Source organism: Mustela erminea, chromosome 2 (assembly GCF_009829155.1).
Source record: "Mustela erminea isolate mMusErm1 chromosome 2, mMusErm1.Pri, whole genome shotgun sequence".
Classification (NCBI taxonomy): domain Eukaryota; kingdom Metazoa; phylum Chordata; class Mammalia; order Carnivora; family Mustelidae; genus Mustela; species Mustela erminea.
In genome coordinates this window covers 163,655,695-163,674,916 of record NC_045615.1, presented here as the reverse complement: position 1 = coordinate 163,674,916, position 19,222 = coordinate 163,655,695, and the positions used below count along the sequence as shown (strand labels likewise).

At 43.7% G+C, this 19,222-nt stretch overlaps 1 protein-coding gene across 5 annotated transcripts in view; it reads left to right on the top strand.

Moving 5' to 3' along the window:
- The window catches only part of PRKG2 (protein kinase cGMP-dependent 2), a 96,539-nt gene that overhangs the window by 53,044 nt on the left and 24,273 nt on the right, over positions 1 to 19,222 (top strand). For 3 of the 5 annotated variants that reach the window (XM_032334714.1, XM_032334710.1, XM_032334711.1), the window contains exons 10-14: positions 3,917 to 4,015; positions 5,370 to 5,520; positions 7,404 to 7,540; positions 9,598 to 9,687; positions 11,676 to 11,817. In XM_032334714.1, the coding sequence (XP_032190605.1) occupies positions 3,917 to 4,015; positions 5,370 to 5,520; positions 7,404 to 7,540; positions 9,598 to 9,687; positions 11,676 to 11,817 (619 nt within the window). The remainder of the gene's footprint in view (positions 1 to 3,916; positions 4,016 to 5,369; positions 5,521 to 7,403; positions 7,541 to 9,597; positions 9,688 to 11,675; positions 11,818 to 19,222) is intronic. The other 2 variants (XM_032334712.1, XM_032334713.1) reach the window with 1 other exon arrangement.

Here is a 19,222-nt window from a genome sequence, read left to right as displayed (position 1 = left end):
ACCTTCGAAGACTTGGCCTTCTGTTACTCCAAGGGCCCATCTGTCTTCTCATTCATCACCACTCAGAAATGCTGGGCAGCCCTCAGCTGCGAGTACATTCCATTAAAATTCATGGGGAGGAACTGGGCCTTCGGGTCTGAGTCTGTCTGAGGCAGTGGCAGATGCTGGCGGGCTAAATATTTTGTGTGCAAAGTTTGTACATAAACATCAGCGATAGACTGATTTAAATTCTTCATCTTCCAGAGAAATAAGCTTATTGGTGCCCCTTTGGATTTTTCTCCCCTGCACAATAGAGTGAACAGTTCCATAATTTATTTCTAAAATGCTCTAAGCAGTCAAAAAACTTGGAATAAATCCTATCTCTCTTGGACATAACATACAATACCCCTTAGTTATATGTATTTCCAGAGAAGGTTTGATTTAACATTCGTAGTGATTTACAAGTGGTGTGTGTTAATATTAATCTCTAAGTGTCTCAGGTTGCTTTCGGGAAAAAGTCTTACCTTGTGGCCTTCACTCATTTCAAATTGTATTGAATCTGGCCCCTTGGGTCTCTCATTAGTGAGTTGTTTGTTTATTGATTTTCTATAATAAAGGAAATTCAAATATACAAATCTAGGCCATTGTCTAGGAAATGTCTGAGTGTGGTCAAAAACATAGGGCATACGCACATGAAATATTAACAAAAAACAGTAAAATGACAAGAAGTATCACAAAGCAGTATGTAGTGGGTTGCAGTTGAACATAACATTCATACTGAACATCAAATTATAGAGTTTTAGAACTGTAGAACATTCAGAAGTCTTTTTATTTTGGAAAATTTCCCATATAGTAAAAAGCAGACAGGAGACTATTATGGACCCCATAATGCAAGTTCAAAAATGATCAGTTAATGCCTCATCTCTGTCACTTTGCCACCCCCTCCCCGTCTTCTCATACTACTTTCAAGCAAATTCCAAGCATAAAATTATTTCATCTGTAAATTTTAGTAGCATCTCTAGAAGATAAATGTTACTTAAAATACATGAGCACCATAACATTGACATACACAAACAGCACTCATTCTTTTTTATTTATTATTTGTGATTAAGAGATGATTGACCCATAACTTTAAATTGCTTTCAGGTATACAACGTAACGATTTGAAATACGTATATATCACCAAAGGACCAGGGCAATCAGTCTAGTTGGCATCCGTCACCACGCACAGAACAATAATCTTAATATCACTTCAAATTATTTCAGTCTCTCTCTGGATAAGCAATGGAAGTCCCAGATCGGTAGAGATGTCCCAGCAAAGCCATCTGCGACGGGGCCCTGATGGCTTTCCGAGTTCGTTCTGCTGGGCCATTTGGCTCCCCTAGCGTGTGTTCAGCAAGAGGAGCAATTACAATGCAATAAAGTGGGCAAGGTTTTATTTTCTTTTAGGTGTGGAAATGGGGCTTAAAAATTAATAGGAATTTTTCAGGCCAGTAGGAAATGTGGAAGTCACTCGAGGTGAAGTAGAGCTTAAAAACAAAGGCATGGGGGCTAGAAAGTGCAAAATATGTTCGGATAAAGGTAATCTTTGGATGCCAGCTCACAAAGGGAAAATACACTGGTACAGGGTTGTCCTGATAGTGCATTGTTTTGTGTATGAGTTCATTAAAAATAAATGCATACCCTGAATAGCATTAGCTGTTCGGTAGAATCTTATAAATTGCTCTGAAAGGCTGGGACTAAAAATATGACACAAAGGAAGAACTCCTTTCGTGTTTCTTCATTGTAATCACACAAGCAAGTATTTATACGATACCTCACGCACTCAGAATCCCTGCAAAGGATGCCAGGATTTTGTGGAGTTTATATATTATGTGCAAGTTTATAATTTTAAAATGTTGCGCATACATGTGTACAGATGAGATCTGGTAGTGTAAGAGTATTGTGTTAGGCGCAATGAGACTCGAAACGTCACACGAATTTATTCTGTGAGTGAGAGGAGCCGGGTATCTGGTGTGACCAGGCTGACCTACATCCTGGATTTCTGGATAGTTCTGGTTGTCCCAGCATGTTTGTTATCGGCACCACCTTTCACTCTGAAAAGTATTGAGTTTGAGTGATAAATTCATAGTAGTCATCATAGTAACGCCTAATAGACTAGGTTCAGATCCGTGATAACTCCCCCACTTTACCCTATATGCCCTTAGATCATTATTTACATTTTGCTTAATTGCTTCACGTAACATCTGTCTTCCCTGTCTTCTGTAAGCTTCACGGGGACAGAAACCTTTCCTTGTTCACTGCTGTTGCAGGGCCAGCAGACGTCATAGTTCTCGGCAGACGGGAAGGGCTCCACATGTTGGCTGAATACAGGGCACCATCCTTGCGGTGACGCGGGGCGGCTGCGTTTCCTCCTTCTTAATGCATTGTTTTCAAAATGCGTAGAATGAATTCACTGCAAGGAGAGTTAAAGTTTCCCTATTTTTAGAACGTAATAAAATGTGCAAAATGGCAATAGCTCTCTCCATGCGTGGGAAGTGTGATTTGTGACATCTCCGTCACTGGTTGTTGGGCTGGATCTCAGAGGAAGTGATTACACCGCATGTTACACCAGCAGAGTGGTTACAGGCTGTTTGTTACAGCTAGAGTGTTGTAGCTGTTTAAGTCTGCACTCACTCGAGTGTGCGAAGAATTTCTAGGGGACGGGAACAGCAGTGAGAGCCTACATCTTCAACATGAGATTGTTTACAGTGCCTTAATTAGTTTAACGGCAGGCCGGTAGCGGAGACATGTAAAGAAGTCAGAGTGAAGTGATGTACAGCAAGTATTTTCCTTCACTTGAACAGTTCAGCCATTGGAAATTTGAGATTTCATGGCAATACGCTTGTTTCTCACTGTTCTGTGGTCAGTGAAGGACGGTGGGCAGAGGAGGTGGGAAAGCGTGGAGGGTAGATTTGAAGGGGAAAATGGGAAATACCCAGCCCGGTATGTGAGAGCTGCGTAATAAGGGGACTGTGGACTGGTGGCCAGTTCAGTGTGGGCAGAGGCGTTCAGGGCTAGGCAGGCAGCAGACGGCAACGGCACAGTAATGAGACAGGTCTGCTTTATGAGCTGGAGGTGTCTGGGGGTCAGTTTTCATTCCTTTCATTTTGCTCTGCTCAGGTGCTTCAGATTCAGCCAGAAGATTAAAGCACAGTTTCTCGAAGGATCCGGCTTCGCAGTAGGGAAGAGAACTACTCTAAAAACCGCAGACTGAGGTGGACTGTCCAGTGTAGGGTGGGGAAGCGTTGAAAAGAAATCCAGAAAATGTATTTCACTTGGTGAGGAAGGGGATTCCTTATTTCTTGTGGGCAAGGAAGGCTGTGTATCAGAATTCCTGCGAACAACGTGGTAAATAAAGTTAGACGGCGCCACCCAGGTCTGATTTATGGAGGGTGAGAGTGGTCGAGGGGAGGCGTTGGCTGAGCCTCTGGGAACTACTGCGATAAAGTAAAAAAAAAAATGGATTTAATCATGAAGCAATGTAAAATGAGGGGCATTATCAAGGGAAAAGAAAAGAAACATTTTATCCTTGATTTTTAAAATAAATAGCTTAATTTGATGAAGCAAAGTTAGGAAAATCTGCAACTCATCTAACCTGTTGATTCAGTAAAGAGATTGTGACTATTTTCTTTCCAATATCTTCTTGAAAAATATTGTTAGTAAACCTGAACCACAAGGCAGAAAACTACTGAAAGGTTTTCTCTTCTTTGTTTTCATAAACGAGAAGAATTCATCATATAACTTCTAAATAGCTATTCTACATTTTGTAACAACTTTACTGTCACCTAAATTCTTGAAAAACCATTTACAAAGCCATCAATAATCATAACGAAGTTTTCTAAGAGCTTGAGGAAATGTCAAATTACAAAGGCACCTATGTATTTTATTCACTTAGAACATTCAACCAGACAGTCGGGACTTTTGAAGAACTCCAGAAATACCTTGAAGGGTATGTGGCCAACCTGACCCGGGATGACGAGAAAAGACATGCGAAGTAAGTGCGGCGGGGTCTTCTCAGGGGCACATGCCTCCTGGCAAGTGTGTGTGGTTCGCTCGGTGGTGACTGCTGCTGTGCCACCACTAGAAAACAGCGGGCAGTTCTTTTAAATTGTGCTTCCACAAAGAGATGCCACTTACCAGTCGTATGGGTGGGGTTTTAGTCTGTAAGTGGTCAGCTCCTTATTTGGGGTTGACAAGTAGTAATGTGAGGGAGACATTTCCTGAGAGGGGCCTTGGGAAGGGGATGCTTGACATTGTCTTTCAATGTCAAAAGGACGTTATTCAGAAATGAAGCGTATCTTGCCCATGGAGATCAAGCAAGAATGCCAAGGCAGTAGAGTAACCCATTCATCCTGATTCCAGGTAAAGAGCCATGGGGAGAGGCAGAAGTATTTCAGAATATAAGGGAGCTATTACCCAGGGTTGTGTGTGTGTGTGTGTGTGTGTGTGTGTGTACGCACATGTGTGTGTAGGAAGGAGTTGGGTTGGGCTAAATATAGTGATATTTATGAATAATTTTGTGCTTCATAGAAAAACTATGTTGTAAAATTTAAAATATTTGAAAATCCTTTACAGTTTGTAGAGTAAATACTTCAGCATATATTCACCAGGTAGGACTAACGAAGCTGGAGTCGAAAGTTCTAGAAAACTGACACTTGAGTTAAATTAGAACATTCAGTGAGGCCCTCCTAAGTTTTTTGCTTTTGTCTTTTTATGCAAGGGATATATTTGCAGTTTTTATGTCTTTAAAGGCCTTTTGTAGTAAGAACACTTCATGAATATATGTATAATACAGAAGTCAGAGCATTCTACCTCAATTAAAAGAGAAAAATGAGTATTTCCAAACAATGATATTTAGACATAAAGTAAGAAATATCTCTTCCATGTTTCACTAAGCAGTCATTCTGGTTCAGCCATGGAAAACTTCAAAATCTGACAAAAATAGCAAAACACAGCAAAGATTCTCAGTGTGGCATTCCCCTGTATGTACAGCCAAGGGAATGACTCACCGGTTTTACTTCCTCTCATTGACTCTTAAAAAAAAAAAACCACGCACATATTTATTGAAATATGCTTTAAACACTACACGGTTCAGCTCTTTCTACCTCACATTGATTCGGTTTGGTATTTATTCATCGTTGTGTGCATCAGTTTCTTTGTTTGTATATCCTACCGTCTTCCCTCCCAATGCAAGTGAAGCTGACCCTCTAAAAGTCGAGGTAGCCTTTGTAGCCACTATGGGCAGCAACCCTGGCAGAAATAAGACTGTTGCGTGAGTGGAATTTATGTGTGTCATGACTCTGGCTTGACTAAGGGGGTGTGTGCCAAGTTTCACTTTTCTCACACAGGAGATCCATGTCTAACTGGAAGCTGTCCAAAGCACTCTCGCTGGAGATGGTTCAGCTGAAGGAGAAGGTGGCCAGATTCTCCTCTTCCCCGTTCCAGAACCTTGAGATTATTGCAACACTGGGCGTTGGTGGGTTCGGAAGAGTTGAGCTTGTAAGGGGTTTACGTTTCAAGCATCTGAGAGAAGCCTTTTGACTTTTTCTTGTTTTATATTCCAGTGTTTCTTGGACGGACATGTGAATTGTTATTGCTCTCTTAAGTGTTGCTTTGAGCTGAAGTTAAGAAAGCACGTTTTTCACTGTGCGTGCTGTATGGTGGCAGGCCTGTGCTAATAAGTCACTTGTAGTAACGGAGCTGCTATTTCAGCTTCTGTGTCACATCCTTTTGTGAATTCTCGTCTTGGTTATAATTATCAGAGATGTACCAAGTAAGCGTTCCCAGAAACTCTAACTCATTAAAACTGTACTTTTTAACAGGAAAATGTGTGCACACATACACTCATGGCATGTGAACTATTACTAAAGAAAAGAGTGTGTCCAGTGGAAGTGTCCGAGAAATAAAACCTTACTATAGTTGACACAGCTCCACTGCCATGTCTGTATTTGGCTGCCATTATCCTGCCTTGGGTTGCTCAAGATTTTCTCTCTGGAAAAAAAGAGAAAATGACTGTAAGGGAATATCTGAAGAGCAGCCTCTGTACTGTTGACCAGGACAGCTGGGAACTTGCGGCCTGACTTTGGCTGGCTTTTCCACTTCACCGCCTCTCTGAGCTTTACCACTAGCTTCCAAGGAGTAACCGAGCGGTCCTGTCGGATCCAGGGCTCCGGGGAAACGGGGGGATGGAGATCTGTGACCTCACCTGGGGACAGGTGATTCTGAACCTTGGCTGCTCCCAAGCCCTTCTTCGCCCAGCAGATTTTTAACGATTCACTGTACCTTAACTTCGGGGAAGTTTGCTGACACCTTCGTCTGCTGGATGGCCACGGACATGAGCAGATCAGAAGTGCTGCCAGGAGCCTCTGGACAACACACTTCACCCCAGTCAATTCTCCCTCTCTGATGGGTGAGGGGGGAGGGGAAGAAACAATTTCTTCATAAGCCAAAGAGTATTTTTCACCTTTTTTTTATGCCATATAGAGAGACAAGGGCAATAGCTATCTGCAGTGGTATTTTTCACCAAACATCCTGGCAAAAGGATTGAATTAGCAATTCTGAGATGTGGGTTTTTTTTTTTTTTGTATAGTTAGAAAATAATTGAAACAATAATTCCACCATTAGTTTAAAAATCCTGCATAGTACTAATGGCAAATGTGAAAAAATGTGGGGTGTGGCCAAATCTACAGGTTCATTACTTGCCATATATCGTGTGCTTATGGAGTTGTAAGCCTATCCGAGTACGTATCTATAAAAATGTTTTATTTCCTTTTAAGGGAAAATTTTATTTGTCCATCTAAAGCAACAGGTTCCAAAAGAACTTTCTGTACTTCGGGAAACGTCCTAACTGTCTGCTATCCAGAAGGGTAGCTAGGGCTAGATGTGGCTGGCGAGCTTTTGAAGTGTGACTAATGCAGCTGAATTTCTTACTTTAATTAACTTAAAATTAAACAACCTCATGTGACTAGTTGCTGTCATATTGGATACAGCGACTATGGATTTTGACTTAATATGTTTTGTTTTGAAAATCAAAGAAGTGCCTATTAGGAAAGAACCATTTTTGGCAATTCTGGTCAAAGTTCTTCATATCACACCCTCAAAAGTGAATAGATTTGTAAACATTAAATCTAACTCGAGTTTGTTTTTCTTGTTCTAATGCAAACGTATTAAGACCATGTTCCAGATTTGTGAACTTTTCTGGAAATTGCAATGCAAGGATGTACACTTGGATAAAAGTTAGTTCCCAGAGGGATACGTGGATAAAAGGGAACACACTGTTTCATGTGAAAGAAGTTCAGCTCCTCATTGGTTAACTTGTTTCATATAGATACGGTGAACCTTTTTAATAGCTTGATTGTGAGGGATTTTCTCTTCTGGCGCAGGTCAAGGTGAAAAACGAGAATGTGGCTTTTGCTCTGAAGTGTATACGGAAGCAGCACATCGTGGACACGAAGCAGCAGGAGCACGTCTACTCAGAGAAGCGGATTCTGGAAGAGCTGTGTTCTCCCTTCATCGTGAAGTAAGTGACCATCCGGCCCCACCGTGTAGGACTGCGGACGCTTCCGAACGTTTCCACGCGAGAGCACAGAACAGAGAAAGGAGGCCGCACTCTGAGTTCTCTACCCCTGATGCAGAAACAGCTCATGAAATGTGAGAAGTCTGAAGTCTGGAGTCAAGCGTGCAGGGTTTTATCCTTGAGAATGTCTCAGGAGACGGTGTGTGTGTGTAGGGGTGTGTGTGGGAGAGAATATGAAATTGGTGTGGAATAACTTGAACTGATTATTTAATCCATACCTACTGCAGAATTTGGGAAGAAAAGAATTCATTTGAAACTGTCAAGGGACACACTGCTGTTCAATTTCTGCAAGAAGAGGCCTTTGGGTTTGTGTAGTCCTCCAGGGTCCCGGGGCATGATCCTAGCAGATCCGAGATCTGGGCGATCCGGCTCCCCGGAGTCACTCCTCCTTCCCCAGAGTCGGTACGAGAATTCGGTTGTTCAAGGCCACAGCTCTCCTTACTTGTGAATTCATGAGTCTGTGGTGTAGGCCAGTGGAGACTGTCTTTTCATGCGGGTCATAGTCCTAGAATATAGTTTCGGTGGTTTCCAGGTGAGGCAGAGTGCCCTTACGGCGGATAGAATTTGTGTTTTGGATCAAATGCCTTGAGAGAAACTCCCTGTCTATCCATAGTTCCACACCCACTTTTTTTCAACATTAAAAGCATTGAACCCAGGCAATGCTGGGTTTTCTAAGTATTTTTATATTAATGCATTCCCAGAATGCCCCCCCCTTTCTTCAATAATTCCTTAACAAACTATCATAAGCAGTTTCAGGACATGGCTTAGCTTTTATTCCTATTCTCATTTCCAGCTCTCTGCAGAGTGCCTGGCATAGAAGGAAATGATAATATAATAATAAATATCAATGACAACATTGATTGAGAAATTAACATGTGCCAGACACTGCTGTAAGCACAATATATATGTGATATATCATATGTAATATGTTGAATATATATTTAAATAGGTTACATTTATTCTTCCTACTATATATGCAGATATGCAACATAAATTAATATGTGACTAACATAGAATCCAGTGAATGCATGTATTCATCTGACCTTTATGAGGTAACCGCGAGGTCAATGTTATGATCGAGCTCGAGAGCAGTCGTTAACAACCGAGCTGTCAGCTCGTGAACAGCGGGTCGGAGACTCAAGCCTGAGTAGTCTGGACTCAGAGCCCACGCTGAGCGGCTCTGCTAGATTGCTTCTGCTGGTGGCACACCATCGGGGTGCTCGGCTGGCACCCAGGGGTGCGGTACGGTACCTGGCCCGGGTCCACCTTGGGACTGAAGCTGTCATTCCTGTAGCTTCTGGGAGTGTTGTCAGCTGAGGACTCTAGCTCGGTCCTTTTCTGGTCACTGCTGTCAGGTGATCAGAGCCCTCTTGCCCAGGATCAGACTCTGCTTCCAGGTGCAGCCCACATCCCACGAGGGCAGAGCTCCTTGAGGCTGAGGCTTTCATTGAAACTAGAGACTCCGTCGGAGCTGAACTCTCCTGCCACCCAGGCGTGTCTGTGCCTTATTCCTCCCCTGGGGGCCGGGGTTGTTCCCAGACAACTCTCCCTACTGAACTCACTGCTTATAGGTCTCTGTCTCACAGCCTTATTTTTGAGACCAAGCAGGGGAAATAGGACATGGGTGTGACGGGAGCTCATAAAGGAGACGCAGGCACAGGTCTCTGGGCTGGCGGAGGGACGAGAAACCGTACTGGAGAAGGGGGCAGATGAGCGGCCGTAGCGGGCTCCTGCGCGTGGTCTCGAGGATCTCGCTGTTACAGCGGAGCCGAGAGGCAGAAGGTCAGTGTGTGTGGAGAGGGAGGCCAGTAAGGGAAGGAGCTCCCGTGAGCAGAAGCCAGGCAGGACGAACGCTCCGTGAGGGGTCCCGTGTGGCTGGAGGGCGTCCGGAACCAGAGGAGCGTGAGTCCCAAGCGATACCCACGATGTTCTCAAGCAACTTCAAGATGCTTTTGAAACGAGATCTTTAATGACAACCGTGTTTTTATGTGTCTTCGCAGATTGTATCGCACTTTCAAGGACGCTAAGTATGTATACATGCTTCTGGAGGCCTGCTTAGGTGGGGAGCTGTGGAGTATATTAAGGGACAGGTAATGGAAAAGCATTACAGACATCGCGCCGTGTTCTCGCGTTTGGTCTCAAGGATGCTTTATTCACGATCCTTTAAAGAGACGTAAAGAAAGTCATTAAGAAGTTGTCCTAAAAATATTATCATGTGATAGCAGAGCAATGGTGGTATTTCTTCTCTAACGTTGGACCTATGCAATAGACACTGTAAAAGGTTGTTGGTCATTTCCATATTAGGGATCAAAGAGTTGCAGCCCTCAAAAGAGAGTGAACGCTCCACAGTCTTGTGGTTAGTACGAGGCAGGGTCGAGGCAGGGTCGCTGGAAACCCGGAATCTCTGCGGGGCAGATGAAGAAGGGCCAGGGCGGGGCGAGGCAGGGCGCGTCCTGCAAAGATTCAGGTTTACAGAAGGGCCCGTTTCTGCCGAATCGCCGCCTCCCGTGTTTACTGAGCGCCAGCGGTGCGCAGGCCTCCCTCGTAGACAGTGTGGGGGCTTTCCAGACAGGGTGAACTTTCCTAACCAAAAGGGTAAAAGGTATATAAATTTTCCTCCAGTGAGTTTTGATCTTATTTGGGGAGGTAAGTTTTAAAACATTGCGTTATTAGGTGTGTGAGCTAAATGTGACAGAGAAGTTGCCGATTTGTAATTAACTGCCAAGTGAGAGTTGCCGATGGCAAGTTCGGAGGAGAGGAGACGTGTAAAAGTGTGATGAAAGAGGGCAGCCTGGACCTAACTCCTAGAGAGGACCGGTGCTTTGGAAAGGCAGAGAGGAAGGAAACGGATGTAGTATGCAACAGGAAAGTGGAGATAGGATTATGTGTCTTTGGGGGTGTTTCAGAGCCCAATGTGAGTAGAAGACAAGGTCCGCAGAAGAGGGGTGGGGAGGTGGGTTTGCACGAGGTTACGGAGGTTAATGCCAGGCCGGATGTGTGGGAGTGTCACTGGTCTGGGTGTCTCATCACAGTCACGTAGAGAGCTCTGCAAAGTAACCGTGCCAAGCCCTGATGCCAGAATTATGATTTGGTTCACCTTGGGTCGGGTCTAGAATGACCTCCCCAACAGTTCTAATGGGCTTTCGTGGTGGAGAATCCCAGACCCAGGGAAGGGGAGACCTTTGAGCATCCGCGAAGAGGCGGATGTGTCGTGTTAGAGATGTGCTGCTGGGCGGGTCAGGGTGGGGAAGACCAAGCAGGCTGCGGAGACTCGGTGGAACCTACAGAAACATTTGCTCCCTCCACCTTTGCTTCAGCAAGCGGGTCTGTGGAGGAACGGGAGTCGGTGCTGTCTGCTGGGCACTGTGCCTCACTCTCGAAACAGCACTGTACAGGAAGTAGTAAACCCATTTTACAGACAGGGATCTGAGGCTCAGAACAGCCACACCGCTTGGCTGAGGACGCAGTGATGCAGTAGAAACTCACCCCAAAGCCGTACCCTTCCACAGCTCCCTGCCACAAATCACCACCAGGTTTTCATGCTGCGGTATGGAACCCCGCACGCAGTGCTGACACAGGGCCAGTCTAATATCAAGGCGCACGGAACAGGAAAGAGTTATGACCCCATTTCTGCATGGGTTCTTGTTACATGCTATACCAACAGGAAATGAAAACGATCACTTGAGTCATTATTGAGGCAAGCAGTAAATTACGGAAGTCTGCTTTAAGGGCTCCGTTAAAATAGTTGCATTTTCTCTAGAGTTTGCCACAAATATCTTAAAAAGTCTTGTTTTCTTATGGTTGTATTTTACGTATCCATACATGATGACAAGAAACAATTGTTGGGATGGGGACATTTTAATAGTAGTGAGGTACTTCGCATTTGCCTCAAGCATCCCCCTAAATCTCTTTACCGTCATCAGGCTCCCTCATGGGTGGTACGGAATCCTTCTTAGTGTCAGTGCCCTACAAAACACTTACTTTCATGGCGTAAAATTACCAATGCGATAGCTGACCCCTGGACTAGACCACGGGTATGTGTGTCCAGAGTCTTGAGAGGGAAATGATCTCGTTGCAGGGGCAGCTTCGACGAAGCCACCTCCAAGTTCTGCGTCGCTTGCGTGACTGAAGCGTTTGACTACCTGCACCGACTAGGTATCATCTACAGAGACCTGAAGCCAGAAAACTTAATCCTAGATGCTGAGGGTTATCTTAAGTTGGTAAGCCAAGTTCTGTCACTTAGAGTGTCATAAGAGACATTTCTGAACACCAAAGTCGTGTCACGGTTGCAAGTTACTTTTAATTTTGGGACAGCTGTTATTTCATCATGGGGAGGGTGTATGGCGAGGACATTGGCACCTTAATCTGGGGGGAAGTGTTAGAAGCACATTCTTTTTGGCCTGGGAATTTAATATTTCAGCCATACCCGTGACTGCTTGTAAGGACGTGTGTAATAGAATGCCTTTAACATTGGATTTGGTTAATATTTTGTATAATATATTTCAACAGGTTTTAATACATTCTTACTACATAGAGGTACTGGATCTAAGGAATAAGGAAAGTAGGTGACTGTCTGTCTCCTGTCCCCAGATTGCCACTGTCTGTGTAGGGAGGAAAGATACACTTAGGAATGTTAGTTCGCCTTTTTTTTTTTTTTTTTTTAATCTCTCTAGGTGAGAATCCAGGGCTGCGAATCACAACACTAGACCAGAGGCTCCTTGAGGACAGACACTTTCCTTGTTACCCATCTTTGTAGTCCTCTGAAGCCCAACACGCGTACACTCCCAGTCACACAAACCGCTTTCAGTGTGAATCTAGGAGAAACTGGGCCGTCGTGAGGGGAGAAGCCCAGGCACTTTGGACGTCAGGAGGGAACCCATGCAGACGGGGGCTCACGCTGAGTTTTCCTGAGTTTGCCTTGTCCGTGTGTCAAGGGCACGAAACCGTCTCTGAATGTAACATTTACAGAGATATTAGAAGTTCACATCAGGACTTCCATACGTGGAAATAACACTAGCCGTCACCTCGTAAGTCGTTTAGTATGTTATGGGTCAAGACCTGGGCGAAGCGTTTTGCAAGTGACGCAGTTGACGGTAGGGACGGGCTTTACCATCCACACGTTACACTGGGTCATGCGGCCGTAGGAATTAAACTCATTGTGTGTAATTGCTAAGCGGCTTCTTTCCACAGAAAGGAGTAAAATAAGTCCTTTCATGTATAATCTGGTGAACTTCCAAGAAACATTTTGATCCATTCAAGCTTTATTTTATCTGTGAAAGGCAGCTTTGAGAACTGGGGAGGGACTAACACAGGCTCGGTCGTCCCTCTTCTTCACAATTCCTTCATTGGCTGTGCCTCTTGCAGCTATTTACGGATAGCTTTGGAATATTCTAGAACCAAAGCCATCACGAGGGAGGCAGACTAGCCATTAGATTCATTTCTTTTTTTTTTTTTTCAGAGCTGTTTTTTAAAAATTGGAGAGCATATTTATTATACATAGCCATGGGGGGTCCATAAATATCTCTCCCGTCAGCCAGTGTTATCCATCCAGCTGACTCATTTGCCAACTAGCTAAACAACGAATGACAACTAAAGCCTTTAGAGATTAAAATGTACATGTTGAATATTTCCATTTCTAGTTATATGTCAAACTAGATAGGCTGAAATCCTCTCACTACCAAATGTCTAAAAATACTGAATGAAACACGAAAAGCAGTATTACATGCGTGGCTGACTTCGTGAGACAGCACTGGGGTTCCCCCGAGGTTGGGAACCACGCTTGGACAGGAGTATAGTCTAGAACTCAAACATGAAGCTGAAGTCTTGTGGGCACCCAGTGATCTGAGATGGCCCAGATTTTGTAGCTACTGATTTTAGTAGCTGCACCTTTAAGAACAGGGGACCAAGTTTGGGACCTGGGCAGTGTGAGAAGTTGAATCAGAGAATATTTCCCAAAGCCAGCAATCACACAGATGACACTCTCAGAAAAATGGAAAGCAAGAAAAGATATCTAATTTAAAAAGACAGAGTACATGCAAGAAAACGTGCTTTTCTCATTATTGGGCTCTTGGTACAGAAGCAAAAGAGTCTCCTTTAAGAATTCTTGGCCATAGGCTCGTCTTCATGGAGGTTGGGTGCTTAGTCTTCTAAGATGGAAAACCCCATGCAAGGATTTGAGAATGGGTTCATGTTGGTAGGATGCCCAACTTTTCAAGAATCAATGTATATCCGTCTGGATGAACGTACTCTTAACTCAGGCTACGAAGAACTCCCAGGGATAAAGTTCCAGAGAACATGAGCTCACATTTTAAAACATAAGACAAAAAATATATAGGAGGGGGAGAAAAGGTACCATGAGCGTTTTTTGGCAGGCAAATAAGTGCTTCATTATTGGAGTAATCAGATACAAAATGTAAAATAAACCCACCTAACACATCTTTTAAAAATAAGAGAGGAAATGACAAATGAGTAAGGAACAGAGGGGAAAATCTAATGGGTTTAGAAAAAGCTAATAAATAAAACTTCTGTTAAGGAATTTAGAATATAATAATTGAAATAACAGATTTAATGCGGGAGCGGCTTCCATTGGACTAAACTTCTTGATGAGATTAATTATAATATGTATGTGAAAATATGTGGAGAGCAACAGAAAGTGGATATTTAAACCTTGAAAAAAGGGAATCATGCTGTGACAAATCCACATCCCCACAGCTGTTTAAGCCGTTCATTTCAGGACACACCTTACTGTATGAGGCATGGGGATAAAATCTTTAGTTAACATCATACCTCGCAGTGAAATATTGAACATTTCCCCATTATATTGTGAACAAGGTAAGAATATTTTCTTTCCACTTTTTTTCAACATTTTCATAGAGGTCTTAGCCAATGAAATAAACCAAGAAAAAGAAAGGAAAGCTCACAGACGAGAAGGGGAGAAGTTGCCTGTCTTTATTTTCAGACAACATGACTGTTTATGTAGAAAAGCCTAAAGCATCTATCAAAGAAGAACTAGAAAGAATGTGCATGATAATCAGTACAATGTCAATGTATCAATAAAATTAAAGTCACTTGAGTCAACATATAAATTAAGTCAGTATATAGATAAGAACTATTTTTCTATACTAGCAGGAAATATTTATAAATGAAATAAAAATACTATTTATAATAACATCAGAAATTATAAAATAAATTTGAATATATTTAATGTGTAAAATATATAAGACCTCCATACTGAAAACTACAAAATACTACTGAGAAAAAATATACAACTAAATGGTAAGGTATACTATGGTTATGTATTGTATAATTCAATATTTGATACAGTGTCCATTCTCCTCAGATTAATTACAGATTTAAGGTCATTATAATATAAATTAGAGCAGGTGCATTTTTAGAAACTGAGACATTCACTCTAAGATTTACACAGAAACACAGTTTAGAAAAGTTAATAACCACTTTGAAAAACGAAAAACAGAATTGAGGAATTTACAATATCTGACACTGTAAACTGTAGTACTCTAGGCAGTGTCACAACGCAGGGTAGAAAAATAGCTTCATCTAATGGAATAAAGCCCAGAGATAGACATAGAATCAACTGATTTTTAGCAAAAAGCGAAAAGCCAGTCTTCCCAATAGACGATGCTGAAACAGCTGGGCATGCGTATGTGGACAAATGAACCTGCTCCCACCTCACACAAGATAGAAAAATTAGTTCAGGAAGGTAATATGGAAATATTTTCACAACATGGGGTAGGCAGTGATTTCTTAGAATACAAAGAGTATTAATTTGTATTAATTGTGTTAATTATAAAAATTTCAGTTACTATAATAAAAATATCATAGACTGGGTGACTTAAGCAATAAACACTTATTTCTGACAATTTTAAAGCCGAGGAAGTCAAAGATCAAGGTGCTGGCAGATCTGGTACCTGTCTGGTCAGGACCCACTGCTGAGTTGGCAGAGAGGTGCCTTCTCATTTTCATGCGCGAGAGAAAGACACACACACACACACACACACACACACACACACACACACAGAGTTTGGAGGGAGCTTTCTTCTTCTAAGAGTTCCTAATCACATTATGAGGGCTGGACCTCATGGCTTGGTTTACCTCCTAAAGGCCCTACCTCCATATGCCATCACATCAGGGTTTAGGGTTTCAACTTACCAATTTTGGGGAGACACAAACATGCAGTCCATAATAATTGGACTTCATCAAAATTAAAAACTTCTGGTAATTAAAATACTTTAGGGAAATGAGTTGTCATGCCACAGACTGGGAGAAAATATTTGCAATACACATTTATGTGACAAAAGACTTGACTGTATTGGGAAATACATAAATAACTCCTACAGTTCCATAAAAAGAAAACCCAATTTTAAAAAATGGTCAAAGGTCTTGAAAAATCACTTCCCAAAAGAAGGCATAGGAATGATTATTAAGTCCTACCAGACATCATCAAGGAAAGGCAGAGTAAAACTACAAAAGGGAACCATTTTATAGCCACTGAAATGACAACAATTTAAAAGACTGGCAATACCCAGGGTTGGTGAGGACTTTCTCCTAAATTCCTAGGGGAGAAAGAAAACTGTTTAAAGAACAGTCTGTCTGTTTTATATTGAGCCAAGCATATGGCTAACCTGTGACAAAAATTCAACTTCCAGGGAGGAACGTCACTCCTCAATATTTGTTTAGGAAAACTGAAATCATGTCTTCCAAAATCTTGGGCAAGAATTTTCATTACAGGGACGCCTGGGTGGCTCAGTCAGTTAAGCGTCTGCCTTTGGCTTGGGTCATGATCCCAAGGTCCTGGGCTTCCGGCTCAGTGGGGAGCCTGCTTCTCTCTCTGCCTCTGCTGCCTCCTCTGCTTGTGCTCTCTTGCTCGCTCCCTTTCAAATAAAAATCTTAAACAAACAAACAAACAAGAATGTTCACCACAGCTTTATTGCTAAAAGTCCTCAAATCAGAAACAGCCAAAATATCCATCAGCATCCAATGTCTGAGCGCGGCGGCAGTATGTCAGCCACGGGTCGCTGCTCCGCGACAGACAGGCCTGGACGGCTACCGGCAAGTGTGCGTGGCCTTCGAAACCTGTGTGGAGCGGAGGCAGCCATAGACAAGAGTGTCTGCTGCATGATCACGTTTGTCGCCGTTCTAGAAGCCACAGTAGAAGTCGAAACAGTGGTTGCGTGTGGGAGCCGTTGGACTGGAAGGGGCACCAGGGACTTGCTGAGGGAATGAGTGTGTCTCCGTCTTGACTCTGTGGTCATTTGGTCCCGTGTATAATCTGCATCAAAACTCAGTGAGCTGTTTGCGTATCCTTGTGTATAAATGACACACCAATCTGAAAAGTGTAACAGGCTCAATGTCAGAGGAGTCGCAAGTAAAATCAGTTCACCAGACGACACATTTAATTTACACAGAATGTCACATAGAGCCACTCAAAGGTGAAAAAATAAGAGAACAGAGTGAGAAGTTCTTAAAATTATACATTGGAGTCCACGATAAAAATAATAATAGAAAATCAGGGGAAAGCAGTATTTAAAGAAACAGTGGCTGAAAATTTGGGGGAAGTTACAAGAAACAGCAACCATCAGGTAAAGGAACCCAAACAAATCCCATCTGGGACAAACTATATTTGCTGTGGCTCCTACCTTTGGGTAACAAATCACTCTGAAATGTAACATCTAGAACTACAAGAATCATTTGTCATCTCTCGCAGTTTCTGTGGGTCAGAATTTGGGGAGTGGTTCAGCCGGGTCGTTCTGACCTGAGGTGTCCCATGAATTTTCGATCCAATGTCGGCTAGGGCTTGTCTGGGGTCGGACCAGGGCATCCACATCCAAAGTCCCTTACTCGTGAGGCTGGGAAGTTGATGCTGGCGTTATCTGGGGGCACCGTGGCCTCTTCAGAGGTCGAACGTTGTTGTGTCTTGACAGCTGGCTTCCCTCAGAAGGCGTCATCCGAGAAGACACTACAGCGCTGTGGAAGACCTGCTCGCAGGGCCGCATCTCAGCATTTCCCCATGTCCGTTGGTCCCATAGGGCCAGCCCTGGTTTACTGTGAGATTTATTGTGGGGGGACAACAAAAACAGAGTAGTAAAAGCTATCAAGGACAAAAGACGGTTTACGTGGAAAGGAGGAAAACTCGGGCTTTCAGTTGACGCCACAAGAGCAACCAGAGGGTCCGGAATGCAGCGGAGGAGTAGTTTTAAAATTCTGACAGAAAATAACTACGAAACTTGAATTGTTCAGCCAGGGAGACTCTCCTCCAACAGAGTGGAAATAAGGGCGTTTTCAAACCAGGATGAAGGGCTGACCACCCTCACAGGGGGATGTGCTTGAGGGAGTTGAAAAGTGATCCCTGGTCACGGATCCGAGATGCAACCTTAGGAAGACGGAAAACGGGTTGGATGTGTTCGCAGGACGGAGGAGAGGACGGACGCTCAGCCGGCCGTCGGGCAGCGAGAACGAGGAAACGCTGAGCAACAGCACCACAACCAGGAGTCGGTACAACTGGAATTAAAGCGGGAGAAAGTGCTGGTCGTCCTCAAAGGAGGCAGCAAGAGGGAAACAGAAAACCCAGGAGCCAGAGCGAGAGAGCAGGCACCGGGAGCAGAGAGACGTGGGACGTGCGTGGACGTTCACAGATCACAACCGAGGACTGTCAAGCAGATTTAGAAAACGACGTCGGCTGCGCGGTGTTTATGAGACGGAGCCGAGGCCCGAGGCTGCAGGAAGCTGGAAGCAGAAAGGACTGAAGAAAATACGCCTGGGAATCGTCAGCGGGTTGAAACGCGGTTTTCATTATGAGGGAAGGGGGGTTGCCGGATATCAAGAAGGATTATCCTTTGAGGGCGAAAGATTCCTTTTGCCGAGATGATATAAAAATCCCGATCTTTTATTTACCTACTAAAATGTTTCAAAAATAAGCAGAATTCGAAAGAAGTAATAAGGAGAAATGAGCCACTATAGGGGATTTTAATACTCCGCTCGGAAACCGACGGCGCATTCCGACTGAGAAGCTCGACAGCTTTCGGAGATGTGCGCAACACGATTAATAAACTTGATCTAATGAGCTTATGGAATATTGTTCCCAGGAGTTGAAGGACACAAATTAACGAAATGTGATCATCCATTAGGGCCGTTAAGCAAGTTTCAGCAAACATGAGAAACCGGAGTCGGGCCGCCGGCCGGCAGCCCGGCCGAGCCGCTCCCGCCACAGTCCCTGAGGGGGTTGCGTAAGGATGGGGGCAGCGGAGGTGCCTGGTGACGGCACAGCGAGAATGCACACCTGGGTGTCCAGCCTCGGGCGTCAAGTCCTCAAGGATGAAAGGCTCCGTGTAAGGCTGAACCTGGCCTCCTTCCCCAGTTTGGATTAAATGGTGTTTTTCATCTTCCTACATCACTTCTTGGAGTATCTGTGAGGGATCAGATATCTAAGGACAGAAAGAAAGGAACAGTGTGTGTTTGTTTGTTTGTTTGTTTACCAGCAAAGCGTGGCCGGTGAAAGCTTGGGGAAAAGACCCAAGTTAGAGAAAGGTCTGGGTTTTGGAGGTGTCCCTCTAGAGGCTGTGAAGGTGTGCCTTTCTGTGCTAATACAGAGGAGGACTTTGTAGTCTG